Genomic DNA, 24,451 nt, shown 5'->3' on the forward strand with positions numbered 1-24,451 from the left:
ATCTTTTCAGTAGTCAGGATTAAATTTCTGAAGATGGGCCCTGCCCTTGTATATAGAGACTGGCACAGCAAAGGAAGGACTGGAGGCACAGGTGTCTGGCTCTGGCCTGATTGGCAGCTGTCATGCTGCTCCCTGGTAATTTCCTTGTGGAAAATTTCATCACAAAAATCAGCATCAGCCATGCCCCAGGGACACCCTTGTCAGCTTGTCTTTACTGCTGAGGTGAAGCTTGTTCTTTCTAGATGCAGAAATTATTTGAAGATTAAAATCTGCTTTTAAGCATCTTTGCTGTTAGTGGTTCTTGAACATGCATACATGGAAGAATGACTGGAGAAGAACAAAGGCATTTCTCCTGTTGGAATGTATTCTGTTTTTTTGTTTTCAGGCACATTCCCCATGTCTTTATCTCTGTTCATACCTAATTTCATTTACACATGTCTTTTAATATGATTGTAAACAATAAAATATGAATATTCATAACATGAACAGGTGTAGTCAGAGGCTTTATACATAGTTTTCCTTAGTATTTGAGATGCTGAAGCACTATTAGAATGTAAAAGTAGCTTTTAGGCTTGGAGTTTAGGCAGAAAATTGAGGCCTTGTATGTGTTCTGATTCAGTAAAATTAACCAGAAATGGTGTATGGGGGAAAAAACTCAGTTTGTGTGATTTGACAGGTCGTGCTGTAAGACGAACTCTCACTTTGAGGTCCTTAGTGGCTGATATTTCCAGTGGCTTGCTTTTAAGATCAAAAAAGCTGAATTTCTTCATTCTGTTCCTTATATCCCCTATTGGTTTGTAGTTAGTTTGACAGATAATAAATCATACAGATAAAATCCTACAGATTTCTATTGTGAATTAAAGGTTCTGCCCCAATGTGAACTACTGACAAGGGGCAAAAGTTATCATTAATTATAAACCCCCGCATTTTTTTAGTCCTGCTCTTGGCCAGTGCTTTTGCAGCTATATGAGGAAATTTATCTCTAAGAATGCATAAATAAAATGCAATGGCAAGAAGATACTTAATACATAGTTTTAGCTTAATGAGACTGAAAATCTTTGATCCAGTAGTCTTAAGACACAAAAGGAAAAAAGGACATTAGAGGACACCAGCCATAGTGGATGCCATTCTTTGATGCAGATTCTATTGTGACTGTTTTCTCCCACTTTTTCAACATCCTGAATTTAAAAACATAATGTGAAAATGAAGGGGAGAAAGTGTCCATGCTGAATTTTTGCTAATTTGTAAAGGCCAAAGCCCAGCTAATGCACATTTCTCACTACAGTGCCTCAGCAAGTTCACAGGGCTGTTGATTCAAAAGGCTCATTACAGACCTAATCCCTCTCTCATGCCACTGTTGTAATGAAAATAAAAATTACAAGGACAATGAGATTTTCTTCATTTAGGGGAAAGAGGTGCAGAGCTATTAAAACTCTCACCATCCTAATTAAGTTGTGGAAAAAATATGGGTAGAATCTTCATGGCATTTACATTAATTGCGCTTAGACTATGGCTGGTAATAATGGTTTCATTAAAGCAAAAGTAGTTTAGGGACAATATATAGGAAGCTTTGTCTGGATGGAAGGCTACTGCATTATAACTATTTATTTATTTATTTTATTATCTGGTTAGCCATAAAATGAATTCTGTAATGATGAAACATAAGCAAAGGTTGATTTCATGCAAGATCAATGGTATTTTACACAATACGGAATTTGAATGTAATTTCTCCCCCTTTTTTTTTTTTTTTTTTTTTTTTTTTTTTTTTTTGTGTGTGTGTTGAAAACACCCCCAAACCTTCCCAAAATAATGACACATACAGGAGGGGAATAGTATCTTCAGTATGATGAAGTTCAGGGTTATAGCCCCCAAAATGGTAGGTTATTTTCTTCCTACCTCTCAAACTGTATTATGACAGCAGCAAATTTTGTAAAAACCTAAAATTCCTGCTTGACTGTTCAAGTATTGCTTTGGTGTCTGCATCTGGGGGCTTTGTATGTCTGCCTGTAAGCCTCTTCAAGAATGCATCAGGGCTGCTCTTGACAAATGGGAGTGATTTATGAAGGAAGCTTTAAAATGTTAAATGCATATTTCATATATTACAGGTGGGTGTGAGCTGCCTCTTGATGGAGGTGGGAAGCATACTTAGTCTTTATTGCCCATTTGACATATTAACATTACCACACAGATATTAACTAATCATTTCCGTAACTCTAAGGTAAATTAATAAATGTTGTTAATCCCAGCTTTTATACAGGAGGAAATGGATGAATTGCCTTGACCCTTGTGAAAATGGAGGGGCAGAGCTGGGAACAGAATCTCACGTTATGATTCACACATAACCAACCCTTTTTTTTTTCAGTTCATCATTACCATCTAATGCACTGAGCAGACCTTCCTAAGGTAAACAGCTGGAGACATCAGCACCTTCCTTTTTTCCATAGGTTCCTGTGCCCTGTTCTGCCTTTCTCATAGTTCTGCTGCCAGAGGGATTTCTAGAACTTTTTTATCTAGTTCGAGACCTTGTCTCAGCTCACTGAGCTGCTTGGAGCAGGACCAGTTCATTTGGTCCAGAGCAGACAGCAGGGGAGATGTGCAAGATCCTTTTTGTCTAGTATGGGAGAGGCAATGTCCAGATGGCAAATGGTGACATGTTGTGGGGACAAGTGGCATCTTCAGCCAGTGAGTCTTAGAGTTTTTTTATCTACAGCATAGGAAATTATCTCAGTAAGTAAAATGCATAATTGTGAAAAAGTTCATATTTCAACTAAACTAATAGAGTTTTTTGATACATGAATGATTGTCTTCTGTGGGAAAACAGTCTGTGGAGGCTTAAGGATTCCATGTGCACATCAATACGATTGTATGAAATCGTTTATTAACAACTTGCACTCATATAGAGAAGCCTTGTTTACACCATCATATCATGCAGGTGGCTTTGTATTCCCATTACACATACCATTCTCACGGAAAGATTCTTCTCACATAATTATTTTCCTCTTCTGTTGCCAATTAAGTTATCTCTTTCCCATTAGGTCATTCTCAGAAAGCCTCTAACTAGGCCTCAATAACCATTTACCCAATGTGGCCCAAATTGAAGTAAGTCAGGATTGCTCACAACCTGTATATTTCTGAACTGTTTCCCTAACAGTCTTCTAGACATATGCATTAAAAACACAAAGATCATATACAAGAAAAAAAAAATAATTAACCACACAGTTACCACACTGGCCAAACACCCTGTGATTATTTATCTTTGAGGAATAATGGATGTCCTCAGTTTGTCCTGAGGCACCCACTCTCAAGCACAGCCCTGGTACCTCTCCACAGGGGATTCCCAACCAAAGAACAGGTCTCTATATGTGATCTGCTGTAGCCAAACAATAAATATGACCCTGCTTTGGTGAAAGTTTGACTTCAGCTTATTTTTGAGGAATCTGCAAATTCGAATTACTGGGTGATAAGATTCATTTTTTTCTAAAAATTTCTTAAACTTTGCATCGTCTGGAGTTAACAAACAAACTGTTCCAACACTTGGTCTATTAAGAATGAAAAGTATGAATGCATTGAGCACCTGGTCCAATTTCTCTACCTAGATTTGTAGTGACACAGATTCCCCTATTTGCTTGAGCAGGACCTTTTTTGGTCTTAACTGTATGTATGTGACTTACTGTTCCAAGGAAGAACAGACAGGGTATTTTTTAGGCAGACTCATGACAGTTCAGTAGAGGTGAACCTTGGCAAGATACGGAGAGTTAATGTCTCTTTCAGCTATGTCCATCTTAAGTTCAGAGCCAGCTCATTTAGTTGGAAATTTGTGATGATATTTTCTAACTTCAGTTTCTAAATTTTGCAAATGTGACACTTGGTGTGAAGACCGTAAAAGGCAGCCACACCTGACACTTTCAGACTTCTGAGTGCCTTTCAGGCTAGGTGATATAAATAACAATTTTATTGAGTAAAATGCCATGTAAATACACACCAAAAAAATAGCTATATCCTCAGACAACAGTCAGTATCTGTTCTGCTAGCCTCTAGGCAAGTCCTTCCTTAGATTGGTTACATATTTACTGATATGGAGAGTCTTTTAGGAGTCTTACCACCTGGTATTATTAATCTCATTGGGTTTTGCTTTTGTAGTGCCATCAAAGGCAAGGAGAGAGATCAAACAATGCCAAACATCTCTTCTGTTATTCAGGTCTTTTATATCCCTAATTACCTCTCTTCAGTCATTTTGATGTTCTGGAATAGGTGTCTGAAGCAGCTACATATAAGTCTGGAATTGACAGCAATTATTCATAATGTCTGGAATTGACAAAAAATTGTTCATTGAAGAACATCGATGTGAGGTGTCCCAAATGCCTTCTCTCATACTGTTCTAACTGTAAATAGTAAAGTGCATACTAAGGCCTCTGTATTTGCTTTTATATTTTGGTTGTAGACATGGAACTGAAACCCCACTTCAGTGGAGCACAACTGTTTGCTTTCTGCTGCCTTTCTTCCCTTTTTGTTTTCTTAGCTGCCTCATGGAACTCCTGCAGCTCATATAATTTTCTGACTTAGATATAACAAAAGGTAACAAGCTTATCCTACCAGTACTATCAATGAGAAAATAAACCAGTGAGAAAATGGAAGGAGGAATCTTAAGAAAGACATAGATCCTTTTCACTTGGGTAATTTTTATTTTTTTTTTTTAATTTTTTCCTGTGGTTTTAAGACCCCAAAACTGCTTCCTGCTGCCTAGTTTAGCGCATGATTGTACTCATGAAAGTAATCTAGGGGAGATTCTTTTTTGAAGTTATTATCAGTTTTGACCTGAGTTTATTCCTATACTAGAATCTCAAAATTCCTATGCATCATTTAATGTTTTCTTGGGCCATGCCCATTTCAGGCAATTGTACGTGTAACTTTGAGACAGAAAAATGACTGGCAACAAGTGCCTTTAGTGTGGGAGTTTCCTTTCTTCTCTAATAGCATTTCCTCTTTCCTGAACACAGTTATTGAAGCTGCATGGTAGGGATTAAATTTATCCTTTGATATTTCATGTCCTACAGCAACATAATTAAGATGGTATTGCTATGTTCATGGTTTGTTCAGTGGAAAATCTGCCATGATCTTGAACAGTATGTTATGTGTGGGTTGAGTTCATTCAGGGAATTTAAATTGGATCCATTTCACATAACTGCATATGGCAAATAATTTGATGTAAAAATAAATATCTTGTCCATGTAAATACCACTCATTTCAACTGACTCTTATTTTCCTGTTTCTTTAGAGCAATTACTGCCTGTCAAATTGTTGTATATACATTTCCTGCTGTCTTGAAAAAAAAAACGTATTTCTTAGTTTTAATTTCTCTTGCTCTTTTAGCAGGGAAGAGTCTCTTCTATTATAGGTAAGGACTAGCAATCAGATGAAAACACATCTTGTAATTCAAATTTATTAATGAAGTCAGATTAATTATCAATATGCAGAGCTCATTTGAAAAACTAGAAACTATTGGAGTTGAATAGGGCGTTTTTACCAAATATTGTTCCTTCCTTAAAAGGTTAGAGGGAGGAAAAGTACAAAAAACACACCAGGAAAACAATTGCACAGAATCTATCTGCATAACTGTACAGTATAAAAATTATTATTGTAACACAGTCATCTGGGTCTTATCAGGGACAAACAGTTCCAAAAATCAGGAAGGTGTAACATCAGAACCAAACACAACAGCACAACTATCTGAAGTTGCCAAATCTGAAAGAAACTTTGCCACTGCCTGACTGTTCATGAACTTCTGCACTTATAAATCCAGGAACTCCCTTTAGAGGTGCCATCTATCTTGATCTATGAAAGAAATAGAATCACAGGGGATCCAGCAGAGCCACATTTGTGACTACTCTTCCAGAGTGTTAAATGTATATTCACATTTTTTTTTCCCCTAAAGTGACTTGTTTTTCTCGTAGTTGATATCACAACTGAGAATTAATCAGCATGGCTACATTTCTTTATTTTTTTATCAAAAACACCCTCTCTACATTATGAAAAAATACATTTCTGAATTAATTTAACTACCTTAAAAGAAGTTTTGAAAATTCATCTTCTTAATGCTGTCTTACATCTATTTACTGCTGTTACTAAAGTTAGTGTCATAGTTTCATTCCTTTTTCAGTAAGACTTGTAAGTTAAAATTCAAAAATACTATGGACATTTATAAATTTCAGTTGTGTTTATATTCTTTTTACAGTCTTGTTAAATATGAAACTTTAGAATATTATGTCAGATTAAAGATGGAGGTTCAGAAGGAGGCTGATCATCAGAAGGTAGCTGTTACAGACCATTGACAAGTAGTTATCTTTGACCTAACTGGTATCATACTTAAGATCAGTTTGAGACACTGTAATAAGTACAGAGGGAAACAGATCTGTGACAAGGAGATCAACAAAATTTGGAATTATATAGAGAGGGAGAAATGGTCAGGAAGATTATCTGTGCTGGTAGCGCATTTCTGTGCTAGTTTACAAGAGTTAAAGGCCCTAGCATAATTTCCATTATCTCTAGATGATTAGGTACACATTCTGACATATTATGAAAACATCTGTCAGTGTCACCCAGAAGACTACAACATAGTCTTACTTTTGTAAGCTACTGTAGATGTAAGACTAGCTAATATATAGGTAGTCATGCATTGACTGCAGTGGAACTGAAGGAGCGAATTCATGTTTGGAATACAATAATTTTCCTCTACAAATATTCAAATACCATGTTTCACAACCAAAATGGATTGCTTCATTAGTGTGAAAATGACTTCCCCCCATATACATTAGTGTACATGTGTTTCAGGATGATTACTCAGTTCAGATACGTTGTGGAACTATAGGAATCAGTACCTCCACCATGCATAAGCACACATAAGTAAAATATGTCTACAGGAATATCTGCTGAGGATGACTTAATTCATGTGTGGACTTCAAACTAAAGAGGTGCTTTTATTTGGGAAGCAAGGCAGGAAAATTGAGAGGAAGAGTGGAACTCCTGAAATTCATCAGTTACGGATAAAAGAAGAAAGAATAAAGCTCTAACCTTTAAAAATTCTGAACATCTCCAGCCAACAGCAAGCTCTTCAACAAGTTCACAGTTGTAGGGAGGAGAGCAAGTATTGACTGCTTTAGAGAACAGAGATGATAGGACCTACAGAATGATAGGACATAAAGTGAATTATTACAGTTGGGAATCTTCCTTCTGAAAAACAGTGATTTTGGGTGCTGAAGCTGCAAATATTTTTCTCTTTATTTGGTCTATCATAAATACCAGATACAATATTTGGGAGCCAACCAAGCCAAGTAGTACATGTACAAGCATACACATATGCACATGAGGTTACTTACTGTCATTTCTATGTAAATTAGGTGAAATAGCCTGGAAAGAATTATACCATATATAAGAATAACCAAGTATGCTGGAAATGACATGCATTCAGGATATACTTTTTGTAGCCTGTTGATAACACTGTTTTGCATCCTAGCCTTTGTAAGTTTTTTAAGTGGATTTTTTTCTTCTTTTCTTTTTTTTTACCTCATTCACATTTTATTGGTTAAATGGGCTTTCCTATATTCTGTGCTGTTTTTTATATTCTCTACATTCAACAATTTTCAGACTAAAACACCCTTGTCTGACAATTTACTTCAATGGAAAATTAAATTTCCTGGAAGTTCCTTATAATTTTCTTTCTGCAGGAACACTAAGTGAAGAATTTTGTTCATAATGCCTTATATCTATTAATATTTCAGATAGGACATGATTTGGTGCACCACAATATCAGATGTTTCAGCTTCTTACTGTGCTTATTCTCTTACATCAGGGTTTCTGTCTCAGTTGTGTCTCTTATGATGTACTACTGTCTCCCTACTTTTTTACCCCACCATTGAGAATCATGAAAGATGAACTTTAAACAGGGGCAAAGAAAGAATCGCAAAACAACTCATAGCTGTAAAGAGGTTGAGTCACTGGTGGTATTTCAAAGACATTTAGATGTGGTGCTTAGGGACACAGTTTAGTGGTAGCTTTGGCAATGCTGGGTTAGAGGTTGGACATGAAGGTCTTTTCCAGTCACAATAATTCCATGAGTCTGTGTTTCAGTTCAATCTAGGGGTATACGATCTTTCTAAAATTTTATAAATGGTAAGGCAGAAATAAGGAAAGTCTAATAAAATGAATAGTCACTGGGTGGGAAAAAATGAAGGCAAAATGAAGGCTTGTAAAATCTCACAGTGTGCATGCACATGGAGACCAAGGAGAAATATTCACCTGAAGGGTTTCATGTTGTTGAATGTCCCACATTTCTCCGTTCTGTTCCTGTGGCACTGTAGCTTCTTGAGGCATTTGCCATTCTATGTTCAAAGTTTAAGTTTTCTGTTGAGATGTTGTCTTGCAGATAGGACATTGCAAAGTAGATAAAGACTGGTGCTCTCCAGTGCTGCTGCATGGCAGTCCAAAGCATGTGAGTTTATTTTCAGGTAATGCATGCTGACATCATATGGGACATAAAAGAAATGAGCCTTGTTAATAATTCCATTGCCCAATGCTCTAGGAAAATGCACTTCTAACAAGTTTTCTTCACAGCCCCATACTGCTTCGTTAAGTTCCTCAGGTGTCAAACGTTCAAGAGGATTCCAGGCTGTGGCTGAGAGACTCATATTTCCATTTTTCCATTCTTATTATAGTGGTGTGGGCTTGAAGGCTGGGTGTACAACTTTTCATGAGAAAATGCATCCAAGTAATCCCCAGAGAGTAAGTTGGACGTAGGTTTAATTATTTGCTGTTGCCACATACTGCTCAGAAACCTATAGCGTTTTAATTGAGGAACAGACAAATAGAAGCACTCTCAAAACACCAGGCCAAAACTTAGCAATCTTGGTTTATAACAAGGGAAAGGCTCTAGGCCTTTGTAGTTTGGCCCATACTGACAGGATTGCAAGAGTGACCCCTGCTCATCTGTGACTGGGTGGTCATTTACCACCTGGGCATGGCCAGCAGAGACCCAGGCCTGCAAAGGGGTTTCACCTGCTGGGGTGGGATAAATTTCAGTGAGAGTTTTGCAGAGAGCAGCTTTCACAAGGAAGCTGTTGAGATGCAGCAGTGAGGCACAGATTGGGAAACTGGATAGAAAGTGGAATAATCTGCCAATACAGACTTCCAGGAGAAGGCTGGAGCATGTCCAAGGTCAGTGTTCTGCTTCTTCTCTTCTGAGTGGGCCTCCCTGGTAGGAGAAGTGTTTTTCAAAAGTAAGAAATCCCCAAGTGACAGCAACTGCTGCTGTGTTTTATATCTCTTGGTACAGTCCTGTGACACCCTGTGGCATTTTAGGAATGCTTTGGGAACAATCTGCAATGATTTAGCTAAAGATAAGTGGAAGACATTTTGGCCCAAAACTGTTTTGGGGTGGTGTTTGGGGTGTCCTTCAATAGCTGCTTATTTAGTCAAGGTCTCGTAAATTCCTAGAAAATTAGCTTTGAACTGCTTAAATCAGGCTTGAGTGTGGAGGCACATTATGAAGTGTATGGAGCCTGTGCAGCTGCTGTGAAGTGTTGGTGTTTGAAGAATAATGTACAGTAACAGTGCGGGTCGGGAAGTGATCTGTCAGGGAAATAAAGCTCATCTAACTATGGGTATCTCATTAAGCACATCCTGCATGAATGCTTAGCACTCTAACTTTTAATGGGATCTGTGAAAGCCAATCAAGATGAGCACAAAATGGCTAAAGACATTCTGGTGCTCAGAATGGGGAAAGCTGTTAACTTCCATGTTCTTGTCTTCAGCCTCAAATAGGTTACCAGTCCTAATTTGCAAAAGAATAAAAGGTCAAAAGAACTCAAAAGAGTTTTAAAAGCCTTTCTCAGGGGAAGGAAAGCTGACACTTCTACAGTGTGCAATGGAACGTGTATTTGAAATCAAGTAATTTGAAAATTGTGCCCCTTATTAAACAGTAAGATGGGTACAAGCCTGAGCTGACTGAGAAGGCCCCTGACCAGAGACAGTTCCACTGAGATGTGGGAAGGGAAAGCAAGGCTGAAGTCAGGCTGCTGACAGACCAACATGGCATGGCTGACACTGTGGAGAGGAGCTGAGACAACCAAAATGTGATAGTGTTCTGTGTTTGCTTTTTATTCAGTATAAATATACCTCAAAGCATGAGGAAATGATCTTTATCTCTGCCTGCTTCTTGTCCTTGCCATTCTGAATAAAGGTGGAACAGTGCCACCATATAAGCTCTCAAGGACTAAGGCACTACTTCAGTAATGGATGTGTTTCAAGGCAAAAATGACTTTGTGCTGGTTCTGTAGCTTTGTCCACTCACTTAAAAGGTGATGTTCTTTAATCATAAATTGGCAGTGGGAATTTGTGTGCAGAAAGATCTCTGGGGGAATCAAGTAGGCTAGATCTCAGATCTCAGAATGGTTTGCATTGGAAGGAACCTTAAAGATCATCTAATTCCAGCCCCCTGCCCCTTGCCATGGGCAGGGACACCTACCACTGGGTCAGGTTGCTCCAGGCCCCATCTGACCTGACCTTGAACACTTGTGGGGAGAGAGAACCTCATCTCATGCTGATGAGGTGCTCATCTAGGACTGTCTTGCCCTCCGTTTTTTCTTCCTGTCTCTTATCTCAAAAAAAAAACCAAAACAACAAAAACGTCAAAAATCAAAAAAGAAAAGAAATACACAAAACAACCAAGCCAAACAAAAACTAGCTCCACACCTTGCCTTCAGAGCTCTACTACATTAGTAACATGGTCACTCAAGGTAATACATACCAATGCATAGCTGAGAGTGTTGATGTGGGGAGGAGGCATTTGCATATTTTGTAGAATAATGCCAAATTACTAGTTGATCTCTGGGCTTGAACTGAATGATACTTCTATAGACACCAGCAGTGAATTTGTGATGTCTACAAAGCATGGTGCTCACAAGCTGTGACCAAGCTTTGTTCCCCAACCCTGTGCTTAAGGCTAACAAGAGGTAATTTCTTTCTTTGTGCTGCAGGGTTTTTAAATTCATATTGTACCAAATGCAGGAAAATCCCGTTCCTTCATGATAGCAAACTATGCACTTTGCATTCTGACTGTACCTCAATTTTGTCTTCTGCAGAGAGTCTGTGTTCCTCTCATGAAATGTTTAAATAATAAAATGCATTTTTAATATTTAAATTGTTCAAGCTGTCTTTCTTGATTACTTGGGGGATAGTAGCTTTTTGAATGTTTGTAACAAGTTGAAAAAGCAGATATTTCTTGGCCTGTGTGTCTCCTTTTTCTTTTGATTTTTTTTTTTTAATTAATTTTTCAGAGGTTGCAGTGCAAGTACCAGAGACTAAAGAGGCTTCAAATGTATGGTGCTGCAAACAAAAACAGTGGGAGCATGGACTTGCAGAATTTATGCCACTGAATAAGATGGGTGTCAAAAATAATGAGGTAGTCTAAGAAGATATTCTGTTTGCTGCCCCAAGAAAAAGGGGAAAATATGCCTATTGTTAGCAAAAGGAAGTGGGAGTGGAAATGAATTATGGAAGCCTCAGCTGTAATGAAAGTTAGTAAGGCAATAAGTGAGCTGCATCAGTAGAGAGAGAGGGAGCACACAGTTTTTGCAGTATTTATTAGTAGAAGGGAAGTCACAAAGATTAAAAGATAAATGACTAGTTTGAGGAGGAAGGAGTATCTGGAATTTGTTTGTTGCAATAAAATCTCACTGAACAATGAAAAAAAAGTGTCCATAAAATAATTTGTTTGAGTGTTGTATTATTTTCTTTTTCCTCTTATTCTTTCAGCTGAAATGTCAGTGTAATTAGGTTAGGTTTTTTTCTGAGAAGTCAGGATAATGACTGACTTATGTAGTTGTTTCTGCACTAGGAATCTAAACTGAGTGCTTGTTAGAATGCTCCTTTGTAGTTAATTTGACAGCTGAAGATAGTCATGTTGTAGTGTGACTAATGTAGAAAAATACTTTCCTGGCTTCTAAATCTGTTTAATTAGGTAAATGGAAAATCAGGTAGCTTCTAATAATCCTTTCTTCCCTTTATTTTTCATCTAAATCTTTCTTATGCTATCTGTTTCTCTTTTAGCTTCAGCAGGATTGCTCACTGCTTCATCCTTGCTGGTGTTACTCTGGATAATGTTTCTGAAGGACTGTCTGTACTTTTTGGAGGAGGAGATATGCATAGAGCTTCTAGAAGGACAGATCAATGCCTGAGTTGTAGACACACCATCACCAGATCTTGTAGTGTTCTGTGCATATCTTTGAACTCTTGCAGCTGCGGTTTGGTTCCAAAGCATGCAGACAAACTAATAGATGTGTGTGGTGACATGGAAGCATTGTTCATTAAAGCCATGACTGAAATGAATCTGGATTGTGAAGTCAGAACAAGAACTTCCACCTTAAAAAGCTCAGTTTATTCCTTTGTAGCAGGTGGTCAGGGAAATACCAGGCAGTGTTTTGAAAGGGGTTGGTCTGTGGTGTTCCCCGTGTTCAACACAACTGCTCACTCAAATACTTTTTGCTTCCTGAACCTTTTGCTTTGAACATTTTCAGCCCTTGCTGGTTGAGAGACCATTGCTTACTGTCTTTATCTGTTGTTCCTTGACAGAGCAAAGTGCTGGTTCTAGTAAAAAATTATATTTACTCACACTCATCCAGACTACACAGGGCAGGAAAATCACCAGCTGATGTCCCAAAGTAAAAGATAAAATAGCATGTGGTGAGGCACCTTTTTCATGCTATAGTCAATGGTATGAATTTTGTTTGGCTTTAGACCTGATTGCTTTCAACAAAGACAAGAGGGCATGGTCTTAAGTTGTGCCAGGGGAAGTTTAGGTTAGATATTAGAAAGAATTCCTTTACGGAGAGGGTGATCAAGCATTGGAATGGGCTGCCCAGGGAAGTAGTGGATTCTCCATCCCTGGAGCTATTTAAAAAGAGACTGGATGTGGCACTCAGTGCCATGGTCTAGCAACCGCAACGGTGGTTCAAGGGTTGGACTCGATGATCTCTGAGGTCCCTTCCAACCCAGCCAATTCTATGATTCTATGATTCTATTACTTCCAGATTGGGCTATTACAGCAAACCAGGTCCTTTGCATAGGTCCCTGGAGTCGCTGAGCGTATCCTATTGGTGTTTCCCATATTTAGCTTCCTTCAGTGTCAGAACCTGTTGATGGAACAAGAGGTTCTTACAGTAAAGCCTTGCTCCATTTGTGACTTAGTGAGAATATGCTATTCCAAGGAAGCTTAAGGACAATCATCAAAAGATCTGCAGAGAAAATAATCAGGCACTTCTTTGTCTCAGAAAGGGTAAGATGAGATCCAAACCCATCTTGCTGACATGGAATTATCAACTTTCAAAATGAAATGCAAAGAGGAAAATCACTTATGAAATCCTCAAAGCACAATACTCTGTAATTCTAAACAGTTGTAGTTAGTGTCCTGATTCTATAGTGTAAGAAACTGGAAATGATAAAGATACAACACAGGACTTGCAAGAAATATTAAGTGAATTTGATCGTTGTTAATTTTAGAGCATTTTCAATCACAGTAGCTGACTCTCAATAGTTTTTTGTATTTCTTAAATTATACTTCGTGGGTCTTTATTCCAAAGCATTTGAACATGTATCACTTCTGTAATGTTTCTTTTCCTTGATGAAGCAGTTATGTTATCACTCTGCCTTTGTGTTGTGCTGTTGTCTTCTAGCAGGACAATGCCTCAAGAGTAAATTCAACATCTTAATATACTTTAAAAATAGCTGCTATCTCCATTGTACTAAGGAGGAGAAATCACTCCTTTTTAGTGTGGTTAGCTGTCCCAAGTTTATCTTGTGTGCGTTTTAAACTTTTTAAAGTGTCTTTTGTACCAGTTTGAGGTTATTTTGGCCAAATTGGTGACTAGCTCCATGCTTAAGACTTAAATGTTTGGTTTGATTTTTTTTTTTCCCCTTTTTTCCCAGATCTAGTGAAGGGAGATGTTATTTTAGTTTAATTTTATAAACGAACTGCATTATAATTACTAGGGAATTGTCAGTGAGAGGAAAATATTTTTGTTTCCTAATATGTCAATAAGCACTTGTTACAGTGTTACAAGAGTGTGTGGCGCATCTTAAGGTGAAATGAAACCTTTTTGAAAACACTTCCTTGGTCATACAGCTGCATTGAGAAACAGCTTAAATGATACTGGTGTCCTGTTAATGATGAAGTCTTCTGTGTTGTCCACTCTTAAACTAGAAATAAGTTTCTCTTGAAAAGGGCATTTATCAGAGAACTTCTTCACCTTCCAGTCGTGGGTGATGGGTCTTTGCATTTCCTTGCCCTAAGGCTGTGTACTTGTGGAAAGGATATGATGTTCAGTCTGTAGCTTTAGGCCTGGAAGGACAAAGTTAAGATGGTTTCTGTTTTATGTTCTTTTCCTTGTCCTGTCCTTGTCTAAGGAGGTTCAGGTGCTTCAGAAAATGGAAGTCAAGTGGTGAAGGAAAGCTTAGATTAATGTGCTGCTGGTTAGTTATGCATGCAAGTATCAAGAGTGGAAAGTGTTTGAGGGGAAGCCACAAGGACTGCTTCCTTTGGATTCTATTTTCTGTTCATATATTTTTAACAGAAAACACATGCTCTCTGAATTATGCAGTAGAAAATCTGCTGTGTAGGACACTTGTTATTACATTGACTGTATCAGTAGTGGTTCTTCTGTAATACACTTGCTCAATATTTGCCCAAGAAGTCAAGCATCTTTCCAAGGAGCTTAGCTTTTCCCTCCTGTAGTAACCAGCTGCTGAAGCAAATAATAAACATTCACTCAGGCTCCCTTCTTAATTCCTGACAGTGGAAGGCACCCACATTCTGCATCATTCATTTTTGGCATGTTTAACTACATTATGGCCTGTTCATTTACTACTAAATCATTCAAAGAAGCCATTAAGTCCATTCAGAGTTGTTCTTGAGTGCAGTACAGTGTACCTGGGGAAGCTGAGGAAGGTCTGTGGTATAAATAGAATAAATACAAACATCTCTCCTGGTGTCTCTGAACATCAGGAAGAACCTTGAATACAAGTAGGACTCCCTGTATGGAAGAACACCATCTGGCACCATGCCCACTGTCCCAGCCTATGTCCATTTGGGGAATTTTTAGGAGTTTTAAACAGAAGGTTGCTTATTTGGCTACTGAGGCTGGTAGCCCAGAAGCTTTGTGGCTCTGAGGTGGGTAACTTTGTGGATCTCGATCTCCTGAGCAGCTCCCTGTAGAAATCTCTCCAGTATGGCTCATTGATTTCAGCTTGCAGAAAAAACAGGGGTAAGAAGTTGCACATTCATCCTGTGTCAGTTTATGACCTCTCAGAATAACACACCAAAGAAGCGATTTTGTGGAGGGAACTGAAAGAAGGAGAGCAGGTAGCATATGTTTTAGTGGTAACAGTTTGGAAGTCGATGCTTAGATATGGGAGCTACCAGCTAAGGTTTTTTAATCTTCCTGAGTGACAGCTTTCAATAAAAACTTTTTTTTTTTTTTTTTGGTTAAAAAGACTCAAAACAGCAAAATCTGATACCATTGTATTTCAGAGACTTGATTTTGGTGTATTTTATTCACCAGTTTCATTATTTCTTTTTAAAAATTGCACATGTAAATGAATTTCTCTGTTTAAATTTCTCTCCTGCATATTCAGCTTTCTCTGCCTGAAACTTTAAGCTGAAGAAAATTCCTCTACAGCTTCAGGTTTCCTTTCCAAAGAAAAACCAGTAGACAGACATGGGAAAAACATAATGAACCTACTGGGTTTGGATGGCATATCTGTCAATACCACCTTGGAAAAACTCTTTATTCCTGGGGACAGAAGGGCTGAATAATTGAAAGACATCTCTTGAATTTCCCCGATGTTGGACTGTGATGAATTGTGTTTTCCTCTTACTACTTGTTTTAGACATATTGGGCATCTAGAATTAAAAAGATATAAGGAAACACTTATCCATGTAAGAATGTTTATAATTTTTTTTTTAAAGGAAACTTTTAAATTTTCATATTTCATCTGGTGGGTGGGGAGAGAAATATCAATCATTCATCCTATGTATTTTGGAGGTAATATTTTTTTTTTTGTCCTCAATGATATTTTTGGTTTTTTCTAGATGAAACAGGATATGTCATAAGCCCTGCTAAAATAAGCTCCTAGCATGAAAGAGGTTTTGTTTTACATTAGCCTGCTGCTTGTCATGTAATCATCTGAAAATGCAGAGGGGAGGGAAGGATTTTGAGAACTCAGCTACTTAGCCTTCCTGTGATGAAGCAGACCTTAATTTACTTTTAAATGCCAATGTGGGGTGTGTGTATGCAGTTTGGTTTGTTTAAAGTAAAATATGTGGATGCCATTTTCAAGCATGGGGCTTGCTGAAGAGGACACCAGGTTCAAGCTTGAACATATGGGTGTTGGAGAAGGGAAACATCAACACTGTCAAGGTTTGCAGCTCTGTTTCTCTCTTCACAGCAGCCAGGGCCTTACAGAGCAAGGTTTAGCTCCAGCTGAAGCCACTTTGGCATGACCCTGCTACAAGGGAATGACTGTGTTCTGCATTTCTCTTCTTTGACCTCTTGGCAATACTTTGTTTTGGTTTCTAAATTATTATTATTGGGTTTGTTTGTTTTTTTCCTAATACCAGTGGTTGTCTTTGAATACACATCCTACTTTATCTGCTCCTCCAGCATCCAGATTTTTCTAGAAAACAATGGCAGCTTTGGCCTGCACCTATCTTTGTTATTACTCGTTTGAAATTCCCTTAGTCTGTAGCAATCTCTGAACTGGTTGTGCCAACTTGATCTCTTACTATGTTTTGGTGAGAAGAAAACCTGTACCAGCTGCTCCCTTAGGAGAAGCATTTAATTGTGTTCCATGCTTAGACCTGGCACTGAAGAGCTCTTCTTTGAGGGAACTGTTTCTGGGAGATGATACTTGCAGTGGGAACTAAAACTGTACCTGGACCATGCAAAATGTTTGCCTGCCACCATCGTTTTGCATCAGCACCTATTATCTGACTGTGAGGAACTGCTTTCAGCTTGTGCAGCAGTGTAAATAATAATGACTTTGTTATTCTAAAGTGAAAAGGGTGAAAATAAACTTGTATTTAGAAATAGCTGAAACTCTTCACAGTCAATGTAGTTGGTACTGGGCTGTTGATTTATGTGATCTCAAGTTAGAATGGATGCAGGAGAAAACACTGTCAATGTTGTCCTGTTATAGAAGCACAGAAGATCAAGACAAGAATTGAGTGGGGCCCTCAAGACCTCATTTCTGTATTAAAAAAAAAAAAAAAAGTAGTTTACACCATAAGTAGGTGTACCAAGCAGCTCTATAATTGGTTCATTATCTGTCAGGCACTAATATGAACCAGTCCAACATCTTAGCAGCTGTTGAACTGTACTCAAGGCATGGATTACATTACTCGCCCTATTGTTCAGTTTAAAATTAACAATCCGTAATCCTCATTAAAACATCGTATGTGATATTTCATTGTGGTTATTATAGAGTTCTCATTAAGGCAAATTGTGTTACTGAGTTACATTTAATAATGCAGCGCACTGTAACAATTGCATATATTTCAATTAGAAATAAGATTATGCCTGTAGGACAACTTAACATTTTATTTTAGCCTATAACAAGTTAAAGTAAAATTTCATGGGGACAAAGCTTATGCAGCTTTTTTGTTTGCTTCTTCTTAAAAGTTGGGGATTAGCTGAGGTTTTTATTCATTTTCATACATCTTTGCTACTGCATTCGTACTCTTCTGGCTTGGAGGCTGAACATCTGGGTGAAGGTGGAAGTAATGTCAGCAGGACAAACTGTGAGGAGAAAATTAGTCCTGCTCTCACTACCTTTTATCTCTTTCTCAAAGTACCCAGAAAAATTAATTTTCACTGCAGCCAATCTCTTTACTTCTACCAGCTTTAAATTTACCATAGCTCCAGAAATTTAAATTTAGAGGGTCATATTCTTATCTTAGCCAGAGGAACCTTGAAGGGCTTCTTTTTGCTGAGGAAGTGGATTGATAAAGTAGTTGTCGTCATTCCCTTGCCTGAGCATCACCTGGGATTTGATTAAGAACAATTTTCCTCAGTGCCGCTGTCATCAAATGTTGCTGATGTAAAATGTCAGATGGTTCAGTTCTGGTCTTGCTGCTGTTTTCAGCATTTATCCTCAGCCTGGCATTGTTGTGCATTCCAATGCAAATCTGCCACAAAACTCCTTATGTAATTGTCTACGGAATGTGTATATTGGCATGTTACACATGAGCAGCTGCTGAAAAGGGAATGCAGGTACATGCATATGGGTTCAGGCGTTTTGTTTTGCTTGTATTTTGGTGGGTTTTGTTGTTGTGCCTTTGTTCTACAGAATAGCATAATAAAGGCTGAATTTAATTCTCATTATGGAGACTGGAGCAAAATGTGTGTGGGTTTGCATTAGAGTTGAGATGCAAGTGAAGGGTAACTTCTTGTAAATATGTATTCTTGCTACAGATAGGCTGGCAGCCCTTCTAGCATTCAAATTGCACACCTGCAAGATAGCTGTTCAATATTGAGAGTGCATGGAAGCTGTATGCATGCATTTCTTCTATAAGAAGTAATATTTGATGATAAATACTGTGATGAAAAAGTATAGTGATCCACTTTACGGCCATGCACTTTGGAGCTGTTCATGCATATATTTATACCAAAGAACTATTTGAGGTAATGTCAAGTCCTCCGTATTTACCTGGTGTTGGTTATTGCAGGTTAAGGATACTTCAGTTACCTTTGTGTCTTCTTTCTTTTTCACAACTACTTCCTTGATCAAGGCAGATCTAATTATTTCAGTAAATGTTTTCAACTTCTAATGTATGGAGAATATTATGTTCTTCAGGATGATCTATAACTCTCATGGGGCCATAACATTCTTAACAGACAATGTCACCATCTCATTATAGAAGGGCATCCTTGTGCTCAGTTCTGAAAAAGCCCAGAGGCAATTTTGAAAAACGCCAACTGAAAACTCTGCCTAGGTACTTCTGCTGTTGAATAGGAGATGTGCTTACGAAGAGAAATTAACCACCTCATTTGGAAATAAAAGGGCTCTTGATGTAATATCAAACCCTATAACTGCAAATTTGAGGTCTTGTCCTTTAGTCCTTGCTTACTGAATTTAAACCAAAATAGCTAAGTGGAACCTGGGTGAGAAAGTAAGGGCCATTTGGTTCCATAAGTTCTGAATTTTGCCTGCTGAATCATAAAACACTATGATTTTGTAGGAACTGCTTTTAATAAATAACAATAAAGGAAATCATGACAAAATTTCCATCAAACTCTAGAGAATTAAAAAGGTGAATTTAACTTCCATTTACCATTATTATACCTTAAAGGAACTAGATATGAAGAGAAAAAAAAAATATATAATTTGAAGTATTGTGCTGAGCTTATTGACTTGCTTGCAGTATCATCTACTATCTCATAGTTCAGGTCCTTGTTTGCTTGCTGAGCATTACATAAAAATAAATCCTGCCTAAATATATCAAGTCAGTTTTTTGGCTGAAGCAGCATAGCTGGCGTGAAGATAGAAATATAGTCAAGCTGGGTTCCCAACAGCACAGCTTATCTTTGAAGGAGATGTGGAAATACATTGATACTTTGTATGTGATCCACACTATAATTAGCATAATTATTTAAAATGAGTTCAAGACATAGAAGAAACAACTATACTCTTTACTGTATAGTTTTGCCCATTTCTAGCTACATCCTTCTTGGATGACTCAAGGATTTAATTGAAACTAGAAATATAATACAAAATTCTTGTACAAAAACATGACAGAACATCTATACTGTGAGTTGGGAACAGAAGCTGCAGACGTCTAATTTGTTTACCTTTGCATTATTTATTGTTTAACAGAAGAAATTAAAAGCCTCAAGTTAAAATTCTCACTGCAGAGTTGAATTGCAGCCTGGAACAAAATGCAACTCTGATGTTGAAGGTCATAGTATTTATTAGTCCCCACTTAAAATATTACTTTAAATCAGTATCAGGCTTGTAAAGTTAGCACAGATTTTTTGCTAATATGAAAACAGAAATTCAGTTGACTTTCAGGTGTGCTTGTGCTTTTAATATTAGCTTAAGTGATAAAAAGTGTTTTGAAAACCAGCTTTCTACTGACTGCAGGAATGAGTGACACTAGAAGTTAAGATAGCATTTTGAATCTGATAATCTAAGACCAAGTAAGCAGAGGATAAGGTTTTCTGTCCTAGCTTGTCTGAAGGTAGGAGTGCTCCAATTTCCTTTCACTAAAACCCTCCTAAAACCTTCATGGCTTTTGGAGGATTAACAGAACTTCAGTGCATCTTTGATAAATTTGATTTTTTTAGGTCTCAGCAACTGGCACTCTACCTCAGACTTACTGTGCTCTTCTTGCCTCTCTGTAGACATGCATATTATAGAATACTGATTTTAAAAAGTGAAAATGTAATCTTTTGTTTTTCTTCCTACTGTGGCTCTCAAGAGAACACAGGCTTTCAGCTATTTTAATGAAAAAAGATTTCTGCAGCAATTAAGTTAGAAAGGGAGGTAATATTAAAAATAATTACATTTCTTGTAGTCAGAGTTTTCTTTATGGTGAACATTATCCTTATTTTTTCTGTCATGCAATCTATGCCTTTTAACCAATTAATAATGTAATGCCTTGTACACAGAAGAATGAAAATAGGGATAGATCACTGCTGACACTGGTCTATATCTCATTTTCACCTGGGAAGTCCCTAAGTAGTTGATTAAGCCATCGCTATGTTACTTTGCCCATCATCTGGATGAGAAGAGCTCCAGGGTGGTGAGGACTCTTTACAGTGCTTTCACTCATGTGCCCTTAAAGCTTGGATCTTGCTGTAACTAGCACTGATGCTCACAAACAGAAGTTAAGATAATAGGATGTTACTTCAGTGAACTGGTGATAGCATCAGAGGCTGGTCAGGGCAGCATGAGAGGGCGAGAGCAGAAACTCCCTGCATGTGTTCTTAGTTGAGGAAAGCCCTTGCTGACCAGCAGATACATGAAGATCAGCCCTCTCAAACCTCTGTGCTTGTTCATCTTTGTGTTAAATGTCTCCCTGCACATAGCAGGAAAATTTGTGTAAGCTTCAACCCTTGTACCTGTTGGAAACTCCTGCTACTTTTCAACCACCTACAAGATGATCTGGGAAAAAGTGAAGCTTGAAACTGTCTTTCTTCTTCTGTTTTTTACCATGCCCACTACAAATTTTCCAACATAAGCAGAGGAGTGGTCCTGAAAATTACCTCCTGAGGATGGTGCCTGTTCATATCGTTCACCCTAGAAACTAGTACACAGGCTTTGATTTTTGTCTTGTGCAGTAAGTCAGGAGCCCCAATGTAGCCAGTGATCTGAGACTGTGTCATGAAAGAAAGATCTAAGGTTCAAAAGGGTCGAGCCAGCATGTCACAAACATAGCTCAATCTGGCACTTCTGGGATTTTAGGACCTTTTTTTTTTTTATTTTAAAAAAGTGTGCTAGCTGTTGATTATAGCACCTTTAAATAGCTCTAAATGTGTTCCCAAATTTACTTACTTCTCTTTAGCAATTAATAGCTTGAAAGTGCTCTCTAGTGAAATAGCTCATTGCTTGTAGTCCATGTGTGTTTGATTGCTATCATTGTCTGTGGGAAGCTCCACTTCGCCACTCAGTGTTCACTATGGAAATATTCACTGCTGTGTTGACAGTGATTAAGTACTTTTAATTCCAGCTTGAGTCAAAAAATTCCCTGAGTTTTTTTGTTTTGTTTTGTTTTTTCATTAATGCAATGGAACTCTTTTTTTAAATGTATGAAGATAACTACTGCAGTGTGCAAATCTGTATCAACTGCTATGTTGCTTCATTCTTTTCTTTTTTTCCTTTTTTTTTTCTTTTTTTCTTTTTTTCTTCTTTTTTTCTCTTTTTTTTCTTCTTTTTTTCTTCTTTTTTCTTCTTTTTTTCTTCTTTTTTTCTTCTTTTTTTTCTTCTTTTTTTTCTTCTTTTTTTTCTTCTTTTTTTCTTCTTCTTTTTCTTCTTCTTTTTCTTCTTCTTTTTCTTCTTTTTTTCTTCTTTTTTTTCTTCTTTTTTTCTTCTTTTTTCTTCTTTTTTTCTTCTTTTTTTCTTCTTTTTTTCTTCTTTTTTTTCTTCTTTTTTTTCTTCTTTTTTTTTCTTCTTTTTTTTTCTTCTTTTTTTTCTTCTTTTTTCTTCTTTTTTTCTTCTTTTTTCTTCTTTTTTCTTCTTTTTTTCTTCTTTTTTCTTCTTTTTTCTTCTTTTTTCTTCTTCTTTTTCTCTTCTTTTTCTTCTTCTTTTTCTTCTTCTTTTTCTTCTTCTTTTTCTTCTTTTTTTTTTCTTTTTTTTCTTCTTTTTTTCTTCTTTTTTTCCTTCTTTTTTTTTCTTCTTCTTTTTCTTCTTCTTTTTCTTCTTCTTTTTCTTCTTTTTTTCTTCTTTTTTTCCTTCTTTTTTTCCTTCTTTTTTTTCCTCTTTTTTTCTTCTTTTTTTCCTCTTTTTTTCCTCTTTTTTTCCTCTTTTTTTTCCTCTTTTTTTTTCCTCTTTTTTTTCTTCTTTTTTTCCTCTTTTTTTCTTCTTTTTTTTCCTCTTTTTTTCCTCTTTTTTTCCTCTTTTTTTCCTCTTTTTTTTCCTCTTTTTTTTCTTCTTTTTTTCTTCTTTTTTTTCTTCTTTTTTTTTCTTTTTTTCTTCTTTTTTTTCTTCTTTTTTTCTTCTTTTTTTCTTCTTTTTTTTCTTCTTTTTTTCTTCTTTTTTCTTCTTTTTTTCTTCTTTTTTTTCTTCTTTTTTTTCTTCTTTTTTTTCTTCTTTTTTTTCTTCTTTTTTTCTTCTTTTTTTCTTCTTTTTTTCTTCTTTTTTTTTCTTCTTTTTTTTCTTCTTTTTTTTCTTCTTTTTTTTCTTCTTTTTTTCTTCTTTTTTTCTTCTTTTTTTTCTTCTTTTTTTCTTCTTTTTTTTCTTCTTTTTTTCTTCTTTTTTTTTCTTCTTTTTTTTCTTCTTTTTTTCTTCTTTTTTTCTTCTTTTTTTTCTTCTTTTTTTCTTCTTTTTCTTCTTTTTTTTTCTTCTTTTTTTCTTCTTTTTTTTCTTCTTTTTTTTTCCTTTTTTTTTTTTCTTTTTCTTTTTTTCTATTAAACTAAACCAAGCTTTAAAATAATTCAGAACTCAGATATTTCTGCTAAAAAGTTATGCAGTGGTAAATACATTTTAAGCTATCTGTAGTTACAGAGAGGACACAGAGGACAGAGAGAGGAAAGTGATAACTTTCAGTAATGCAGAGAAGCAGGTTTTGCTTTGTTCTTTCCTTAGGTATAGGTAATACTTCATGGGCAAAGGTAAATCAGCAGCCTTAATTATGACAAGCTGATTTCCAAGGTATGCTGTTGAGTTTGATGGTGAGGGGTTCTATCTGTTAATTCATGGTAAAGCAGCAGAGTGGGAACTAAGTTTTCTGTTCTGCTCTTAATACCTGAATAAATGAGAGCAATGCACAAAAAAAAAGCCACACTGGAGTGGTCTCTTCACTGAAATAAAAGATATTAAAAAGAAAACTCTTCTTTTTAAAAAGATATTAAAAGATATTAAAAAGAAAACTGCACAACCCTGCATAAGAATTTTCTGATGTAAACGTAGTCTCTTCAATGTATGGCGACAGTCAAAGGGCTGCTTCTGATGAGGGCGTCACCCAGTCATGACAGCTGAAGAATAAAGGCTTTAAGAAAAAAGTGAACTGGGGTAATTGCCCTCTGGAACATCTCTGTTTCTAAAAGTGGGTAAAAATAGTAATGGAAGGAAGTAGCAAAACTAAAGAAATGGGTGTTCTGAGAAGGGTGTTTTTTCTCTTCCCTCACCCCCTCACATTTTGGCCTGGACTGGAACTTTTCCTATCATATTCCATTCTGTATTACCAAGGTGATAAGCTGGCCTTTTAATACAGGAGAAAATTTAGTAAAGAAGTAGATTTTGATAGGCTTACTTGTAGAGAATGAAGGGCAAATGGTCACTTTTTGAGGCCTGTTTTGTGAGAGAAGGTTGGGAAAGTACCCCAATGTATGTGAATCTGGTTTATAACCAGTAAGGTTTGCATTCAACGCCTACATTGTCACAGTGAGATCAATAGTGAGCCTGAATAGTAAGACATATTCTGCTGGGTGACAGAATGTGTTAGGACATGCAGATTTAGTAATGCAGGGCTTTTCCTTAGAACTTCTGTCTAGTGAGTTTGTCCTTGCTTGTGCTTGAGTCACAGTCCTTCACTTAGACTGAGCCTCAGGAAACTAAAAGAGATTTAAATGGTGGAAAAAAGGGGTGTGTTTTTCTCTTGAAAGCTATGTTCTTGGGACTTCCACACCTTCATGGTTTCCTAACACTAGCAGCTGTATAGTTTCTGTTTCCAGCATTGCTTGAAGCTCTT

General features: G+C 36.9%; 1 protein-coding gene across 1 annotated transcript in view; it reads left to right on the forward strand.

Annotated features, from left to right (window-relative positions):
• Positions 1-24,451, forward strand: part of CNTNAP5 (contactin associated protein like 5) — a 263,642-nt gene that overhangs the window by 22,673 nt on the left and 216,518 nt on the right. The window contains exons 2-3 of the mRNA XM_030454114.1: positions 6,233-6,308; positions 8,420-8,501. Coding sequence (XP_030309974.1) covers positions 6,233-6,308; positions 8,420-8,501 — 158 coding nt within the window. The remainder of the gene's footprint in view (positions 1-6,232; positions 6,309-8,419; positions 8,502-24,451) is intronic.

The sequence above is a fragment of the Calypte anna genome, chromosome 7 (genome assembly GCF_003957555.1).
Source record: "Calypte anna isolate BGI_N300 chromosome 7, bCalAnn1_v1.p, whole genome shotgun sequence".
Taxonomy (NCBI): Eukaryota; Metazoa; Chordata; class Aves; order Apodiformes; family Trochilidae; genus Calypte; species Calypte anna.